At 53.9% G+C, this 14,897-nt stretch overlaps 1 protein-coding gene across 2 annotated transcripts; it reads right to left on the reverse strand.

Annotated features, from left to right (window-relative positions):
• Positions 1 to 1,406: 1,406 nt before the first annotated feature.
• IRX6 (iroquois homeobox 6) lies at positions 1,407 to 5,813 on the reverse strand. Of its 2 annotated transcripts, XM_042797836.1 has the most exons (8): positions 5,674 to 5,813; positions 4,313 to 4,558; positions 3,958 to 4,067; positions 3,650 to 3,730; positions 3,423 to 3,541; positions 2,794 to 3,288; positions 2,453 to 2,554; positions 1,407 to 2,353 (listed from the first exon to the last, which is right to left on the reverse strand). In XM_042797836.1, exons 1-7 carry the CDS (start codon positions 5,716 to 5,718, stop codon positions 2,454 to 2,456), a joined length of 1,197 nt encoding a protein of 398 aa, XP_042653770.1. In that variant the 5' UTR covers positions 5,719 to 5,813; the 3' UTR covers positions 1,407 to 2,353; position 2,453. The 2 variants fall into 2 exon arrangements, with proteins under 2 accessions (XP_042653770.1, XP_042653769.1); XM_042797835.1 differs by having other exon boundaries at positions 3,423 to 3,730.
• Between the last annotated feature and the right edge of the window lie 9,084 nt (positions 5,814 to 14,897).

Consider the following 14,897-nt stretch of genomic DNA (forward strand, 5'->3'; position numbering starts at 1 on the left):
GTTCCGGTGACGCCCAGGCGAGCCCATTATTTTAGCTGTGTGCCTGGGCGCTCGCAGGCTCCGCTCCCGGTATTAGTTCTCCATCAATCCCCACTCTGGTTTTTAATCAAAACAGTATTCGGAATATGATTCCCGGAGATTATATTTTGAGAGATTTGCGATACCTATCTTGCCGGCGTGACAGATTGCAGGCTAGTCCTGGGCGGGATAATCTGCCTGTCGCTCGCTTGACCTTTAATAAAAGGGGAATAAGAATAATAAATAAAAATAAAAGTCTTAAGACTCCCCGAGGTTACCTTCGTGCCTGCCTTAAAAAGCCCACGAAGCCTACGGCCGACTAATAATCACGCCGGGGGCTTCGCGGCTCCTTCGGGCGCTCTCGCGGAGGCCGGGGGAGCTCGGGGGCCGTGCGCGTTTCGTCTCCCGTGGGCGGCTCACGCAAACGGAACCGGCGGGAGCCGGGCCTCTCCCCTGCGCGCCGGGCAGAGGCGGCGAGGAGCGGGACCCGGCCCGGCCCCTGCGGACACGCGTGGAGAACCTGCGCTTTGTTCCCAGGGCAGATAATACCTGTGCCCTCCGGTGGGAGAGCAGGGAGGGAAAAGTCACCTTCCAAGAACCCTTCGAAAGGGCCTAATGCTCTTTATTTACAAGCTCTAATCCTTCAAATCCGACTTGAAATAATGTTTATCTTTTCGCAGTTTAATTTGCTCTACTCTAAACTGCGGGTCACTGCAACAGTCTGCGGCTTCTGCGCCGCTGCTTGCCCGGGACTGCTCCGCAGGGGCGGGAAAGCCCCGGGGCCGGGCCTCTGCGGCGGGGCTGCCCCGCTCCCACCGGCCCCTGCCCCGCTCCCACCGGCCCCTGTCCGGCTCCCGGCCGCTCCGTTACCTGCTGGCCCTCGTGTACGCTTACACCACACACCCTCCCACCTTCCCGCCCCGGCTCCTGCAAAGCCCGACAAAGTTGGTTTTCTTTGACCGGTGCCCGCAGCCCGGGGCTGCTCCCCTCCCCTGCCCAGCTCACGGAGGGGGGGGGCCGGGGCTGTGCGCGGAGCCGGGGCAGCCCCCGCAGCCTCTCCCCGCATTGACCTGCGGCTTCTCCTTTCTTTTACGAGCTGCTGCTCCGGTCGCAAACCCAGAGGACTCCAGGCTCTGCAGCCCCACTCGTCTTGGTAGCCTTTGGTAAACATACAGAAGTCTACTCGATATTCAAGATTGATTTCCCTGATTTATTAAGGCAGAATTCATTGGACTCTATTGACCACAAATGACTTAATGTAAATGTCGACCCCGGTGAACTTGGAAATAGCAGGTATCGGGTTGATCTATAGATGACCTCTTAATTACCACAGTTATTAATTTAAATTATTGCCACTGCTTCTAGAGACAGGAACAAAGAAACATTCATTCCTCATCCCTGCTTGGTTTATTAGTCTGAACACAAAGTGTTTGACGACACTTTTAATTAAACAGAAATAATGCAGAGATACGGTTTCCCTTTCTCGTCTGTCCTGTAAAGTGCAGCACTGCTCTTTTCACTGACGGCGATGACCCACTAAAAACGTCCTGCTTGGCCGCCCGGTCGCCACCCGCTGCCCGGGGGTGCCCCGGCCGTGCCCCGGGGGTGCCCTGCGGCGGGTGCCCCGGGCCGGGGCCGCTCCGGCTCCTGCCTGAAGAGCTGCGAGGTCACAAGACGGCTTCACGGCGTTCAGCTCATCCGTGTTAATTAGACTCTGAGAAATACTTTCAGCGATTATCTATGTACAGCGACGGGAAATAAACAGCCCGGCGTAACCTGCGCCGCTCCTCTTCCTCCTCGGGACGGCGCGGAGCAGCCGCGAACAAATGCGGAACGGGGCGCTGAGCGAAGGAAGCAGGTTTGGGAGGAAAAGGAAAAACAAACCACGACGTGGGGAAAAAAAGATAAAAGATTAGGGTGTTTTTTGTTTTGTTTTGTTTTTTTTTTTTTTTTTTTTTTTGGCAAAGACGTTAACGAGGGGTGTTGAACACATGGCAAGCGGACGGCGGGGGGGGGCGCCGGTCCCGCGGGCGCGGCCGCTCCGCCTGCCGCGCCCCCCGGCCCCATGTGAGCAGCACGTTGCGCGGCGGCGGCAGGCCGTTCCCCCCGCGAGGCCGTGCCCACGGGCCGTTCCCCCGGCGAGGCCGTGCCCACGGGCCGTTCCCCCGCGAGGCCGTGCCCACGGGCCGTTCCCCCCGCGAGGCCGTGCCCACGGGCCGTTCCCCCGCGAGGCCGTGCCCGCGGGCCGGGGAGCGGTGTCCTTCGTTCTTCCGAGCCGAGAAACCTCGCTGCAGCCGGAGCCCCGTCGCCAGCGCTCAGAAAGGGGCGGGCGGCCCTGCGGGAGGGAGAAGGGGGGGGGAGGGAGATGAGCGTTTCCCGGCTGCGCTCCCAGGCCGGGGCCACTCCGGTGTCCCGGGGCCGGGCCGTCACCCACCTCACCGCCGCAGCACCGGCCGGAACGCCGTCCGCAGCCTGTCCAGGCAGGTCCCGCCCAGCTCAGCGCCTCCCGGGCCGCCCTTGGCGCCCCTCCCGAAGCCTGCACAGACACAACCGGCTCGCCGTGGGCCCGGCCCGGCCCCGCCGCCCTCCCCGGCCCGCTCGCTTCGAGCGGGGAAGCCTCGGCATCCGCGCCCCGCCCGGGCACCGCGTCCCGGCGGCGGGGCGTGTGTGGGGGTGGGTGTGTGTCAGCGCGAAGGGGGGGGGCTCACGCCGCGCCCTGGGTCCCGGCCCGGCCCGCGGTCCCGCCCGTCCCCGCGGCCCCGCCGCCGCGGGTACCTTCGCCCGCCGCCGCGTACTGGCACGGCTCCCCCAGGCCGCGGTGGGACGCGCAGCTCCGCGGGAGCGGCTGCAGGTCGAAAGCGGAGCTCCGGAAGGCCTTGGCGGGCAGGGGCTGCTCCCCCGCCGCGCCTCCGCTTCCCTCCGCGCCGCGGCCCTCGGGGTCGCCCCTGCGCGCCGCGCTGGCCCCGGCGGTGCGCGCCAACGACCAGATGCGCGGCTTCTCCGCGGGCGCGTAGGGCGGCGGCGGGCCGGCCAGGGCGGCGGGGGCGAAGTCCACGGCGGGGGCCTTGGCGCAGGGAAAGGCGCGGAAGGGGCCGGGCAGGCTGCAATCGCTCCGCGGAGCCTCGGGCAGCGCCGCGCCGAGGCTGGGGGCTTCCTGCAGGGAGCTGGCCCGGCCCTTCTCCGGCTTCCCCGCCTCCTCCTCCTCCTCCTCCTCCAGGTCGTCCAGGTCGCTGAACCGCAGCTCCTTGTCCTCCTTGCAGCTCTTCTGCTCTGCTCGGACACACGGAGGGGAGGAGGGGGCGGCAGGGCGTTAGTGTGGGGAGTGGGGCGCGGGGGGGGGGAGGCTCGAAAGCGGCCGCCACTTCGAGCTACTTCGAGGCGCCCGTCCTGCCTCTCCCGCCTACCTCTGCCTTCGCTCTCCGCGCCGTATTCCTCCTCTTCCCGCGGGGTTTCTTCTTTCCTCTCTTCCCCCGCTTTGTTCTTGGGAGACCACGTCATTTTATTTTCTTTCTTGAGCCTCCGTCTGGCGTTAGCAAACCAAGTGGACACTTGCGTCAGGGTCATTTTGGTGATGATGGCCAGCATGATTTTCTCTCCTTTAGTGGGGTAGGGGTTTTTGCGGTGCTCGTACAACCAGGTCTTCAGGGTGCTCGTCGTCTCTCGCGTTGCATTTTTGCGTCTGGCCGAACCGCTGAAATCCACCGTCCCGTACCTGCTGGGAGATGGTTAGGAAGGGGGGGCCGGCGGGACCCCCCGGCCCTGCCCCTGCCCGCCTGCCATCGCTGCCCAGTTTGGATTTTAGCTGATGGGTGCTCCCGGGGCACCTCGTTTCTTTCATACAACGTTTGTCAGGTCGGAGGCCCCCCCCGCCGTTTGCCGTCGGCCGCTGCCTCGCAGGGGGACGCTCAGGTTGCCGGGCGCTCATCAAAGGGCTTTTACCTGTCGTACTGGTACTGCCCCAAGGAATGATCGTAGGAGTAGTAGGCGGCGGGCTGCGCGATTCCCGAGTGCAACGTGCCGGCGCCCTCCTTGATTTCATACTGGGGGTTCTGCAGGGGAAGCGGCAGCGTCTGGCGTCGAGCAGGAGAAGAACCCCCGCCGCCCCGTCCCGTCCCCCCGTCCCCCTCCTTAGCCGCATCCAAGTCCCCTCACTCCCCGCACCCCGGACGGGACGGCGCCCGGTCCCCCTCCCCGACACCCGCGGCTACCCACGGCGTTTGCCGCCTGTTGCACCCCCGGTGTTCCTCCCCCACCCCCCCCCCCAACCGCGCTGCCCGGGCGGGCGGGCACTCACCAGCGCGGTGTAGAGCGCGGCGGGCTCGGCGCTGTAGGGCAAGTAGTTGCCGTAGCCCTGGCCGGCGGCGTACGGGGCCCCGTACATGCCCAGCGCCGCATTGAGCTCGGCACGGCCCGGCGCCAGCAGCCGGCCCTCGTACGGGGCGAGGCAGAGGGAGGCGGCGGCCGGCGCCGGGGAGGCATCCGGCCCGGAGCGGGGGGCAGGCTCGCAGCAGGTCGTGCTGGGGCTGGCGGGCACGAGAAACTGCGGAGAGGAGAGGAGAGAGCGGGGACGGCGCCGAGTGACTGTCGAGGCAGCCCCATGGCGGGGAGTTTAGAAGCGTGTGCGCGTCTGGGTGCGGGGAGGAGGGGGCGGAGGGGGTGAGGAGGGGGATAGGAAACCCGGGCTGCAGCAACTAATTATAGAAACCGGGAAATAAACGGAATGGGAAGCGGGAGCCCCTGGGAAGGGGGGCACGATTAATCAAGCAGGCAAAACTTTAAGGAAATAATTGCTCTCGAAAATTGCAAAAAGATCCGTACGGCTCCTTTCCGCCACCCGCTCGGTCCGTTCGCATTGATTTAAATGCAAGAAGTTGCGATTACAGTTAATTTGACAATAGGCAAAGCAGTAAATATGTCCGCTAACGCAATCGAAAGCATTTGATTTCAATAAGTTCAAGGGGACAGCGAACTTCCCAAGCGAGGGAGGCACATCTTGCAGTGATTACGGTGTATAAATAATTCTACCCAAATAAATCGTGACTCGAGGTACGGTAGAGCGACTACTTAGTTAATCTAGGGTGCCTTGGTGTGGGTGTGAATGGGGGGTGTCTTTCGGAAATCGTATGGGGCGGGGGGGGGGGGGGAAGAAGACAAAAAAAACCCCTCCCGACAGATCCTAATAAAACACAGGAAAAGGACCGACCCGGGGAGGAAGGGTGGAGAAAGCGGCACAGCCTGGTCCCGCAGAAACGCGAGCGCAGCTCCGCGCCGGCGGAGCCGCCGTCCCCCCCCCCCGCCCGGCCCTCCGCGGGGCAGCTCCGCGGGCTCGGAAATCGGCCGCACCCGGGATTTATGTATTTATTTGTTTGTTGCACTTAAAACTGAACGGTGGAGGAGAAGGGGAGAGGGGGAGGGGGAATTACCGGTTTCCTAAACGCCTTTGCTGTGCACACTGCGAGTTATTTGTTTAAGCCTAACACAACACAAACGAGACATAAACACACACGCACATTTTTTAAAAAAAGGCTCCAGATGTGCCCTTTTAAAAAAAGACTCTAAGTAAGGGAAAGGGAAGAAAAAAAGGGAGGGGGAACAAGACATCTGGACAGCAGCAGCAGAATCTGAACAAAAGTGAGTGCTGCTCACTCGCCTTACCTGTGAAGTGGTGCTGTAGGGGTATCCGAACTGAGAGAAGGACATAGTTGCTCCTTATTTTTGGACCATAGGCAATATTTTCCCCCCAAGATCGATTGTAACTAAACCCTGCTTCAAGATGCACCTTCTCACACACACATTTCCACGTATGGCCTTTTTTTTTTTTTTTTTTTTTTCCCTCAATTATAGATGATTGCACTTAAGAAAAGCAGCCAGACATCTGAGGCGGGGGGGTGTGGGGGGGGGGGAGGTTGGTGCCTGGATTAAAAAAATAGGCTACCCCCCACTTCCCATCGCTCTTAATAAATATGTTTGTATAGAGAGAATTTAAAAAGCCACCCCACATGTATAGAGAGTTTAAGTGCAAAGGGGCTTTTTTTCAAAGAGGGGGGGAAAATCACGTAGGGCTTGCGAGCCACGGAGCTCGCTTGTATTATTTTCTGCTCTATAGGTCTTTAGCGCGCGCCGGTGGGCGCGGAGCGGGCTGACGTCACGGCCCTGCCGGCAGGCGCGGGCAGCCCCGCGCGCGCTCCGCGCCGGCTTGGGGTTGCGCGGGGGCGCACGGCGAAAGCAGGGAGCGGGGTGGTGGGCGAGGGGCTCTCCCTCCCCTCCCTTTCTCTTTTTAAAACACTATCCAAATTTGTCTTGGGGGGGGAATAAATATATATATATATATATGTAAAAAGGGGGAAATCACGGCATCCGCCGGTGCCCCCGCCCCGCGTAGCCGCGGCGGTGCGGTGCGGAGCGGCGGCAGCGCTGTTGCAGTCGAGGCGGAGGCGTGGGGGGGGGGGGAGTTGTGGGTGTGTGCGGCGTGTCCCCCCCATCCGCCTCGGCTGCCCGTCCCTTCGCGGCGCAGAGCCCGGCAGCGGCAGGGCTGGGCCGGGGGGCAGCGCGGCTCCCCCCCCCCCCCCCCCCCCGCGGGGCGCGGAGCGGGCCGTGCGCTCTTCCCCCGCGCACCCGAAACGGCCCCCGCAGGGGGGGCGGGGCAGCGCGGAGGTGATGGATGGCAGCCCGGGCTGCCCGTTACCGCTACGGTGTAATTGCATCAATTAACAAATGGAAATGGCCTTGTTTAACCAGCGACTTACATACTGCGAGTTTGCCTTTGAGGCGAGATTCCCCCAGTGGGGTGGGGGGGGGGTGGTAAATGGGGGATTTCCCCCTCCTGCGGCGGGGGCTGCGGCTGCGCTCCCGCCCGGGCGCGACGTCCTGCCAGTCCCAGGTAGAAAAATTAAAACCCCCGCGGCCGTGGCCGGCCCCGCTCCGCCGCCGCCCCGCTCCCCGACGGGTGGCGCTGCCGAGCCGCCGGCGGGGCCCGCCCGGTGCGGTGCTGCCCGGCCCGGCCCGGCCCGGCCGGGGGGCGGCTCGGCGGGGGGGGCAGCGGCCCTGGCCGCGCTTCTCCCCGGCCGTGGGAGCGCAGCCGGCTGCCCGCGCCGTCGGGGCAGCAGAGCGAGCGGCCGCTGCCCGCGGGGAGCGCCGTGCCCGCCCGGCGGGGGGAGCGGCCTGGCCTGGGGCTCGGGGTCGGCGGTGACAGCCCCCGGCGGGGAGGAGCGCTCGGGCGGCGTAAGGCCGAGCCGTGTCGCTTGCCGTTAACGACGGGGCAGTAACTTAAGAAAATTCATTAAAGAACACCTTTGGGTAACATTACTGCTAATTATTTAATTGCAGGAATCCCTGTGGGGGAAATTATGCTAATTATAAAGGAATAAAACCACTTGTTCTAAAGCACTTAATTCAGCAAAATTTAGTCTTTTCACCAGAACGTTTCTTACATTATTTGATGAAAGAAACGACGGGTGCAGCAGTGTGCTCATCCGGCCTGCGCTCAGAGCCCGGGGAGCTGACGCTGGCCCCGCCACGGTGCTGGCAGGTTGCATGCAGGGCTCTCACCCTCCTCACCAATACGACAGGGACAGAGGCCGCTGGAACCAGGGCAGAATTCACTGTGCAAAAGCGCTTTTCTAACAGACATAATGCAGCTGAGCGCAAACATCGTGGTTGCCAGTCTATCGTAGGCAATCAATGTGACAGCAAACCCGTTACCTGTCGGGTACGCTGGAGCCAGCCCAGCTGTGAGAGGTGGCCTTGTGCAGCCCAGCCCTCTCCACTCACCACACGCTGCCCTATGGAGGTGTTTCTGTAGCATGCTTTGTCCCTGAGAGCCACCCGGGCGACCCATTTAATTGCCCTTACAACCTGGGATATTAAATGGCGTTCCCGTTAACAAATACAAGTTCTACCTTGCTCCCCAGCTCTTCAGGAGGACACAAACTCCAGCTCTTCGTGCTCTCCTGAGCACTGCCTCCACGCACCCTGTCAGTCCCTCACTGAGTGACTGGACTCACCAATTCAAAGCTGCCAAATCGTCTTTCTGCAATTTGCAAATATTGGTATAAACCTTCTGTTAACAGGCTCTTGAACTCGGCTTGGTGGAGGGCAGCTCTGGGGAAGGAGCATGCAATTTGCCATTCTTTTCGTCACAGAGAAACAGCTTCAACAGCCAGCTTTCCATTCTGATCATATACCACATCTCAGAGAAGCGGAACTGATGCTGTACGTGGTCACTGCAGATTTTTCTTTCCTTTTCCTGAACCTCTGTCATCTCTCTCCCCGCATACAAGCGCATCATCCCACCCCCACGGCGTACACTGCCTTCATCCAGTTGTCCTAGCGAGGACTGTATGACTATAAACACAAGCAAAACTGGAAAATGATCTCGTGATTCACAAACTTTTGTTCTTGAAAGAGAGGAGCGTGAGGCTTAACTGTAAATATTTCTGTGAGCAGCTCCTCTTGAAGCAAGGCAGGAGTTCAAATGCAGCCTACAATGTGATTTTTGATGCTTTTAAAGCCCACATTGTTTGCTTTAGCTCTGATATTGCTTGGCTCGGGAGGTAATTGCAAGGGGTGAAAGTAAGAGTACGTGCTTCCCACCGATGCAAACGCAGCTGCCGATAACTGTGAATAAAATAATAGGTTAATTGAAATAAGTGTTGGAGTATCATTTCTGGAAAAGGAAGAGTAATGTTCTAAGAGGGGTAAGAATAAAGCCGCTTCAAAAACATGTAACAGAAATGTGGCTGAGAAGAAAGTGTCTTTATATTTTCGAATATGGGGGGGATTTTTCCGCTGTTGCTTTTTTGTACTGAGAAAATGAAAATTCTTCAAGTCCATGCATGAATAAACAAGTACAGCTGGGCAGCCTAATACATAATTTATACTGATCAGTCACTGCAGATTTAACTGAATAAAGCCAAAATGAACACTAATTGTTTTGACAAACTAAAATAGTGTATATGATGGTTTATTGTGCGGCTTGCTGGTTACTGTCCTTATCTGAGTAGCTATTGTCAAGACTGATTTCTGCATGAAAGGCAGAAAAAGATGAAACAAAGTAGGACAATATTAAGATTAATATCTTGTTGAAGGTAAAGCATTTTAATTGCTTAACATACAAGCAGAAAATAGAAAAAAACTGTCTCCAGGACAGAGGGGAGAATTGGCACAGTGAAGTGTGGGACGTCCCCTGATTTAGGGGGTGAGGTGTAATTGCTGAGATAACGTACGGTACCTTGTCAGCTGAATGCTAAACCTGAAAGTAGATTTTTTTTTTGAGATCACTTTTGAAATACATCAGGAATAACTTTGATTGCCTTGTTTCTGAAAAGGAACATCCAAAAAGATGTCAGTGGATTTCCAGAGAGTTATATATCTAGGCCAGTTAATCCAAGAAGCTGCACAATTTCGCTCTGGTTTTGGTATGTGTGAAGTGAAAGGAATACATGGGTGGGTCTTTGCTTGGCTTCTTCAGACCCTCTCACATAGATGATGGCTAAATAAGAGCCATTTAAAATTTTATCTGGATATTAAGAGACAGACGAGGGTAATAATATTCACAGGGATCCCAAAGCACCACTTCTGCGTGGACTGCTTCGCGTGCCAGTGAGCTGCTTCTTCCTAACCGTCCCCTGCGGTGGGCTGCCGCCTCGCCCTCCTGCCTCTTCTCCGAGGACCAGCAGCTCCGCTTGGCTCCCATTATCACTTCTGTAATCACCTGTGGATTTGCCAAACCTCAGGTCATCACCGTGTTTGCTGTGATTAAGTTTTAGGATATGGCTGCAAAATCAGCAGTCGGGATTGAGCGCTCCAGGAGTTGGAGGATGGTGGGACACGGGGCTTTGACCTGGACCATCCTGTGCCTGGAGGCGGCTGAGCGGGTGGAACCTGAGCGTGAATCTTACCCACACTCCTGGGTGGGATTTTCCCTTGGATCTGGGGCCATCACTAAACCCAGCTTCTGAAATCATCCTTGGCTAATGAGGAGATGCTTCTTTTGTAAGAGTGCTCTGCGTCGGGGTAATCCAACACTTGAGGGCCAGCTTTCTAAGGGTTATCTGTAGATTATTCTATAAAGTATGAGTTCATCCAGTGAAGATACATCTACACAAAACTCATGAGAACTTCACCTCTGGGAGCTTGTTTGTGCTTTGCTGAGGTACAGGCTAACTTACCGTGGGAGGGTCAGGGCAGTGTCACAGCTCTCATTCAGGCTGACTCTTCTGCGGATTCAGTTTCCAGAGAAATCAACAGAAAAAATTTTGAATATCTTTTTTTTTTTTTGGACAAAGCAGTTGTTGTTCTGACACAGCTTGAGCAGGATATGGGGCTCTCCAGGTACCATTAACCACCAAGCTGTGTCTGTCTGTGCTTTCGTGGCCTTTGCATCAGCTGATGTGCAGTTGGTGTGAAGGTGTCATTTGGCTGCCAAGCTGAAGGTTTTTAATTTAGTATCACCTCAGGTAGAGTTTGTCATTTTTGTTCTGTGGCAGTGAATGGCCATTTTAGTCCGTTACATAGTCTGCTTGCTTTAATTTCCAGGATCTATTTTTTAATTAGCCTGCTGGCTACATGCAACAGTGCCTTATTTTCCAAGAGTTAACACCAATTTATGTGCGCTATTAAACATGGATATCAGAACTGCTTCCTTATTTACTTTCATTTGTAATTTACAAAACCCCAGTTGTGTTTGTTGTACATTAGAAACATAGTGAGCTTATAACTTATTCCAAAACCAGAAAATGCTTAGCCCAAGGCAGTTAGTCCCGGCCCCATCAAATCAGTTGGCCTTGAGCCTCTTCATTAGTTAATGTCTGAGTAAAGAAGAGGCTCAGCTTGACTCCCTGTCCAAATCCTGTCTGAAATAACTCCATTTTGTATTTGTAGAAACGAGTGCAGGACAGGACCCGCTGGGTAGATCGCTTAGGACCTTTCTGTTGGTGTCCTTCAGGTAATTCATTTTTTTCTCTGGTCTTTCCTTCCACTGGTATTTCAGGCAGTACCCAGTGCTGGGGGGACACTGGGGAAGAGCCGCTGTGGCGATGGACCATCTGCAGCCCACTACTCTGGGGAAGCTGGGACTACTTGTGATTTCACACACAAGCAGCACTAATCTACAATAAATCTTACAAAATCAATAAAAATATGGAAAGTATATCATTTTTAAAGAAAAAACACATGAGATGTGGCCATTAAGGGCACAGCCATTCTAATACCTGTGTCTGGTTGAAACTGCAATTAAAAACATTCCAGTAATAAATCTACTTCCAGTCTCGTTTAATGCTTTTAACTTTCTTGAGAGTTCAAGCTGGTATCCCAAAAATGTGCCAGGACTTTCACAATGTATTTTATAGACTCATAAATAAATATGGCAATTAATCTAAGCTATATTTCTTTCATATTTGGTGACAATTTATTATGACACTCACTCATTCAGTGCACAAAAACTCTAATGCACTTAAAATCGGATTTCAAACCAAACGTTTTATGGGAAAATATAGTATTGATCATCCATTTAAAGATATCATGCGATGATTCATAACCTGCTATAAAAAGGATCTTATGAGGACATTCAGAATGAGTTTTGTGGATTGTTCTCGCCACAAAATCCAGTGTATGAGATCTACAGTTCTCAGTGATGTTTTATATTTCTGTTTGGAGTTTCCACCTATAATGCTGTTGTGGTTTATGATGGATAGCAGCTTTAAAATAAAACATTTTGCATCTCTAAACTAAAATTAAATATATAGAGACTAATTAGTTTAACATATACTAGCACTTTTTGTCCATTTACAAAAATTCTTGCACAAAATCTGTTCCTTTCAAGGATAATCTCCACAATTTTGGGATATCTTAACTGGGCTGCTTGTGCAATACACATCTGTTACCGTGGCCTCTAATAAAATGTGACCCAGGAGTCACAGGGCTTCACACAGTGCTGGGTGCTGGTGGTGTGATACACCCTCTGCCGCGTGTTGCTTGGGAAGCTGCAGCGGCTTGTGCTTTGCCATGCCCGCAGCAGTGACCTGCTGTCTGCTGCCCTGGTCGCGTGGTACGTCATCGGAAATGTTTTCAAAGCTGAAAAACTCTAGGAGATCCATCCCAAAAATGCAGGCTCCTGGGGTGATTTATTTGGACTTGAGATCAGGTGCAGAAGGAAGAGGATTGCGGTGCGTTGTACGCTGCGTAGGGGTTCGCGTCCAGGCTGCACGGGATGGGCTTCTCCGGTCCTTCACCACCAGCCTGCCCGCACTTTTCAGTGGAAATGCTGCTTTGGTTTCTGCTGCGTGTGGATCAACTCTCTGAGCCCGGCTGGGGTCGGTGCGCAGCCACGCCGGCCGTCAGCGTGCCTCCGTGCAGAGGGAGCGTGAGGAGGAGGAGGATAGACAAGGGAAATTTCTTTTTCCGCCTTTGTAAATAATCAGTGTCTACATTTGTGGACTCGGCTGCTCCCTCCTTCCTCCCGACGCTGCCTGCCCGCTGCCTTGCTCAGTCCCCGTGAGGCCCGTGGGGTGGCTCCGAGCCGCTGTGGGGTGGGCAGAGCAGCCCCTGGCTGCCTCCCAGCCAGCGAGCCCCCCCGGCCGCCAGCCCTGCCTGGGACAGATGTCCTGCAAGCGCCTGGGGTTTTGCAGAGGTTGAAAGTAGCCAACTTCATCTCATCTCACTCGCTGAGATTCTTAATGTAATGTTGTTTTCCTGTTTGAATAGCTCACAGTCGTTGCCAGCCTAATTATTTTCTGGATCTTTCCTTAATGCCATTGGCTTTGGGTGGTGACACCAATGCTTGGAGAGACAGCAGAAGGAAATAAGTAGTGAAGGCTAAAGCACTTGGTTAAAGAAGAGTCTCATTTATAAATCAATTTTAATAACATATTTAAAAGCTCTCACATTTGCCTTTAATGTGTTTCCATTTCTCCCTCGGTCATTAATATTTAAAATATTTTTCTTTACTGATCTTTTTATGGTGTCCTTTCTAACTGTCCTTTCTCTCTTTAATCTGCAAACAGTGAGTTTTTGAGAAATGCATAATCCATGAGAAATCCAGATAATTTGATACAGGAAAAACCTTAAATCCCATGAAAGAAATTTCAGAGGAGTTGAGTAATTGTTTAAAAGTCATTGTAAACATTTTAACTCATAAAAGGGTATATTTTTTCACTGATGGACTTTCAAAATGAGGAGGCCCCATTATTTCTACTAGGAAGTAATAATCAGCAGTGAAGTTTTCTTAAAAAAAACCCTGTGGATAATGTTTTTCAGCAAGCATGTCACGGACGCGTCTTCCTTCCATGGGTGATTTAATGGCATGAGATTTGCTGGAAGTCCATTGAATTTGCATGCCAGGGTCCTACTTTACTTTTGAAAATGGGATTTAGGTACCTTGGTCACGCACACCTCTCAGGTGGAGATCATCTCTTCAGATGTGCTGTTAAAAAAAAAGAAGCAGAGGACCAAAGGAGGAGGGTCAGTAACTGGTCTCCCGAGGGGTGTTGAGTGAAAACCTCAGCCGTGTTTTGGAGGATTCATCACATTTTGTCAATAATGTGGATTTTATAAATAATATTAAAATGCAGCCATGATGTGGGGGATTGCAGCCACAGGTGGGGCTAGGAGCCGGCCCTGCTCCCTGCCAGGTTAATTGGAAATTGCCCACTGGTGTGAGCAATTGCAGCTCCGTTTGAGGGTGGGCGAAGAGCTGCCCCTGTCGGGCCTCCGTTAAGTGGATTTGTTACACCTGGAGCAGGACGGGGCTGGGTGGAGGCAGGAGCTGGGCTGTGGGTTCAGAGGAATTGTGGCTGGGAGCAGGAGCGTGAGCTGTGGTGCGGCTGCAGGACAGGGAGTGCCTGAGGTGGGTGAGAGATGTGGTGGTGTCCCACTGTGCTGGTGCTGGGAGCACCCTGTGAGAGGCGGCGCTTGCTGAGAGTCCTCCTGGGCTGTGGGGGAGATGGTGGGCAAAGGGGCTGCAAAGAGGGGAGGGGGTTCCCTGAGGTTGCAGACTAGCTCAGCAGCAGAGGTAGGAGTTACCTCCCTCCTTGGTCAAGGCACACAGCAGCGTGTAGCTGGAGTAGCATATCCTCTTGGAGGAGGTACAGGAGCTAAATCTAATGTGTTGTACACTCTCTAGAGACAATGGGGAAACCTCCAGAAAATAATTAATTTATATATCATAGGACATGCTTTATTGTGGAACAGAATAACGAGTGCTCATCAGAGCTACTGGAAAGGATTTTAGATAATTGACAATATTGGTTTGATTTTTTTTTTTTTTTACTTTAATTTTATTACTTTAGTCATTAACTTACTGTGCCTAGGAAGAGTTTATTCTCTTCTCAGCTTGTGCTCAGTTTTATGAGTTTTTTTTATACATATATATATGTATACACACACATGCGCGTATTATTCTCAGTCCATTATTCATCTATGAATTCTTCATGATTTGTAAATGGGCGATGAAGCAAAGAATACTAAAATGTAACAAAGATGGAATGAGGAGCTGCAATGTTTATTATTTTTGAGGAAGAGTTTAATATGAAGATGTTGTTGTGTAATGTTTTAACATCTACCAGGGAAGTGCTATAGCTGCTGTGGCTATTGTATTTTTTTGTCTTTTCATCTCTGTAAAACACATACTGTTTTTTGGGTGGATGGGTTTAGCCCTGGAGATCTGTACCAGTGGTAGTGGTGGAGGAGACATTTGTATATATTTCACTGGTTGTTGAGAGTGACAGGTGAGTGGGTTGTACACCTAGCCATGCAGCAGTGGTGGGGCTGCCTGGGCGCTGCAGTGGGGTGACCCGGAGAGGTGCTGCTCTTTCAAAGTTTCAATTGCATGTAACAGGCTCCCACAAGGCTGAATGAACCTTAAATGATGGGCAAAGGCTTGT

The sequence above is a fragment of the Tyto alba genome, unplaced genomic scaffold (assembly GCF_018691265.1).
Source record: "Tyto alba isolate M040663 unplaced genomic scaffold, T.alba_DEE_v4.0 Super-Scaffold_26, whole genome shotgun sequence".
In the NCBI taxonomy this organism is placed as follows: domain Eukaryota; kingdom Metazoa; phylum Chordata; class Aves; order Strigiformes; family Tytonidae; genus Tyto; species Tyto alba.

Bases quoted from the DNA above. Each gene is read 5' to 3' on its own strand.
- IRX6 (XM_042797835.1), bottom strand. From the start codon at position 5,718: ATGTCCTTCTCTCAGTTCGGATACCCCTACAGCACCACTTCACAG. The intron at 4,068-4,312 runs GTGAGTGCCCGC...CTTCCCCTGCAG, and splicing joins CCGCGCTCTACACCGCGCTG to AACCCCCAGTATGAAATCAA. The intron at 3,731-3,957 runs GTAAAAGCCCTT...ATCTCCCAGCAG, and splicing joins GGGCAGTACCAGTACGACAG to GTACGGGACGGTGGATTTCA.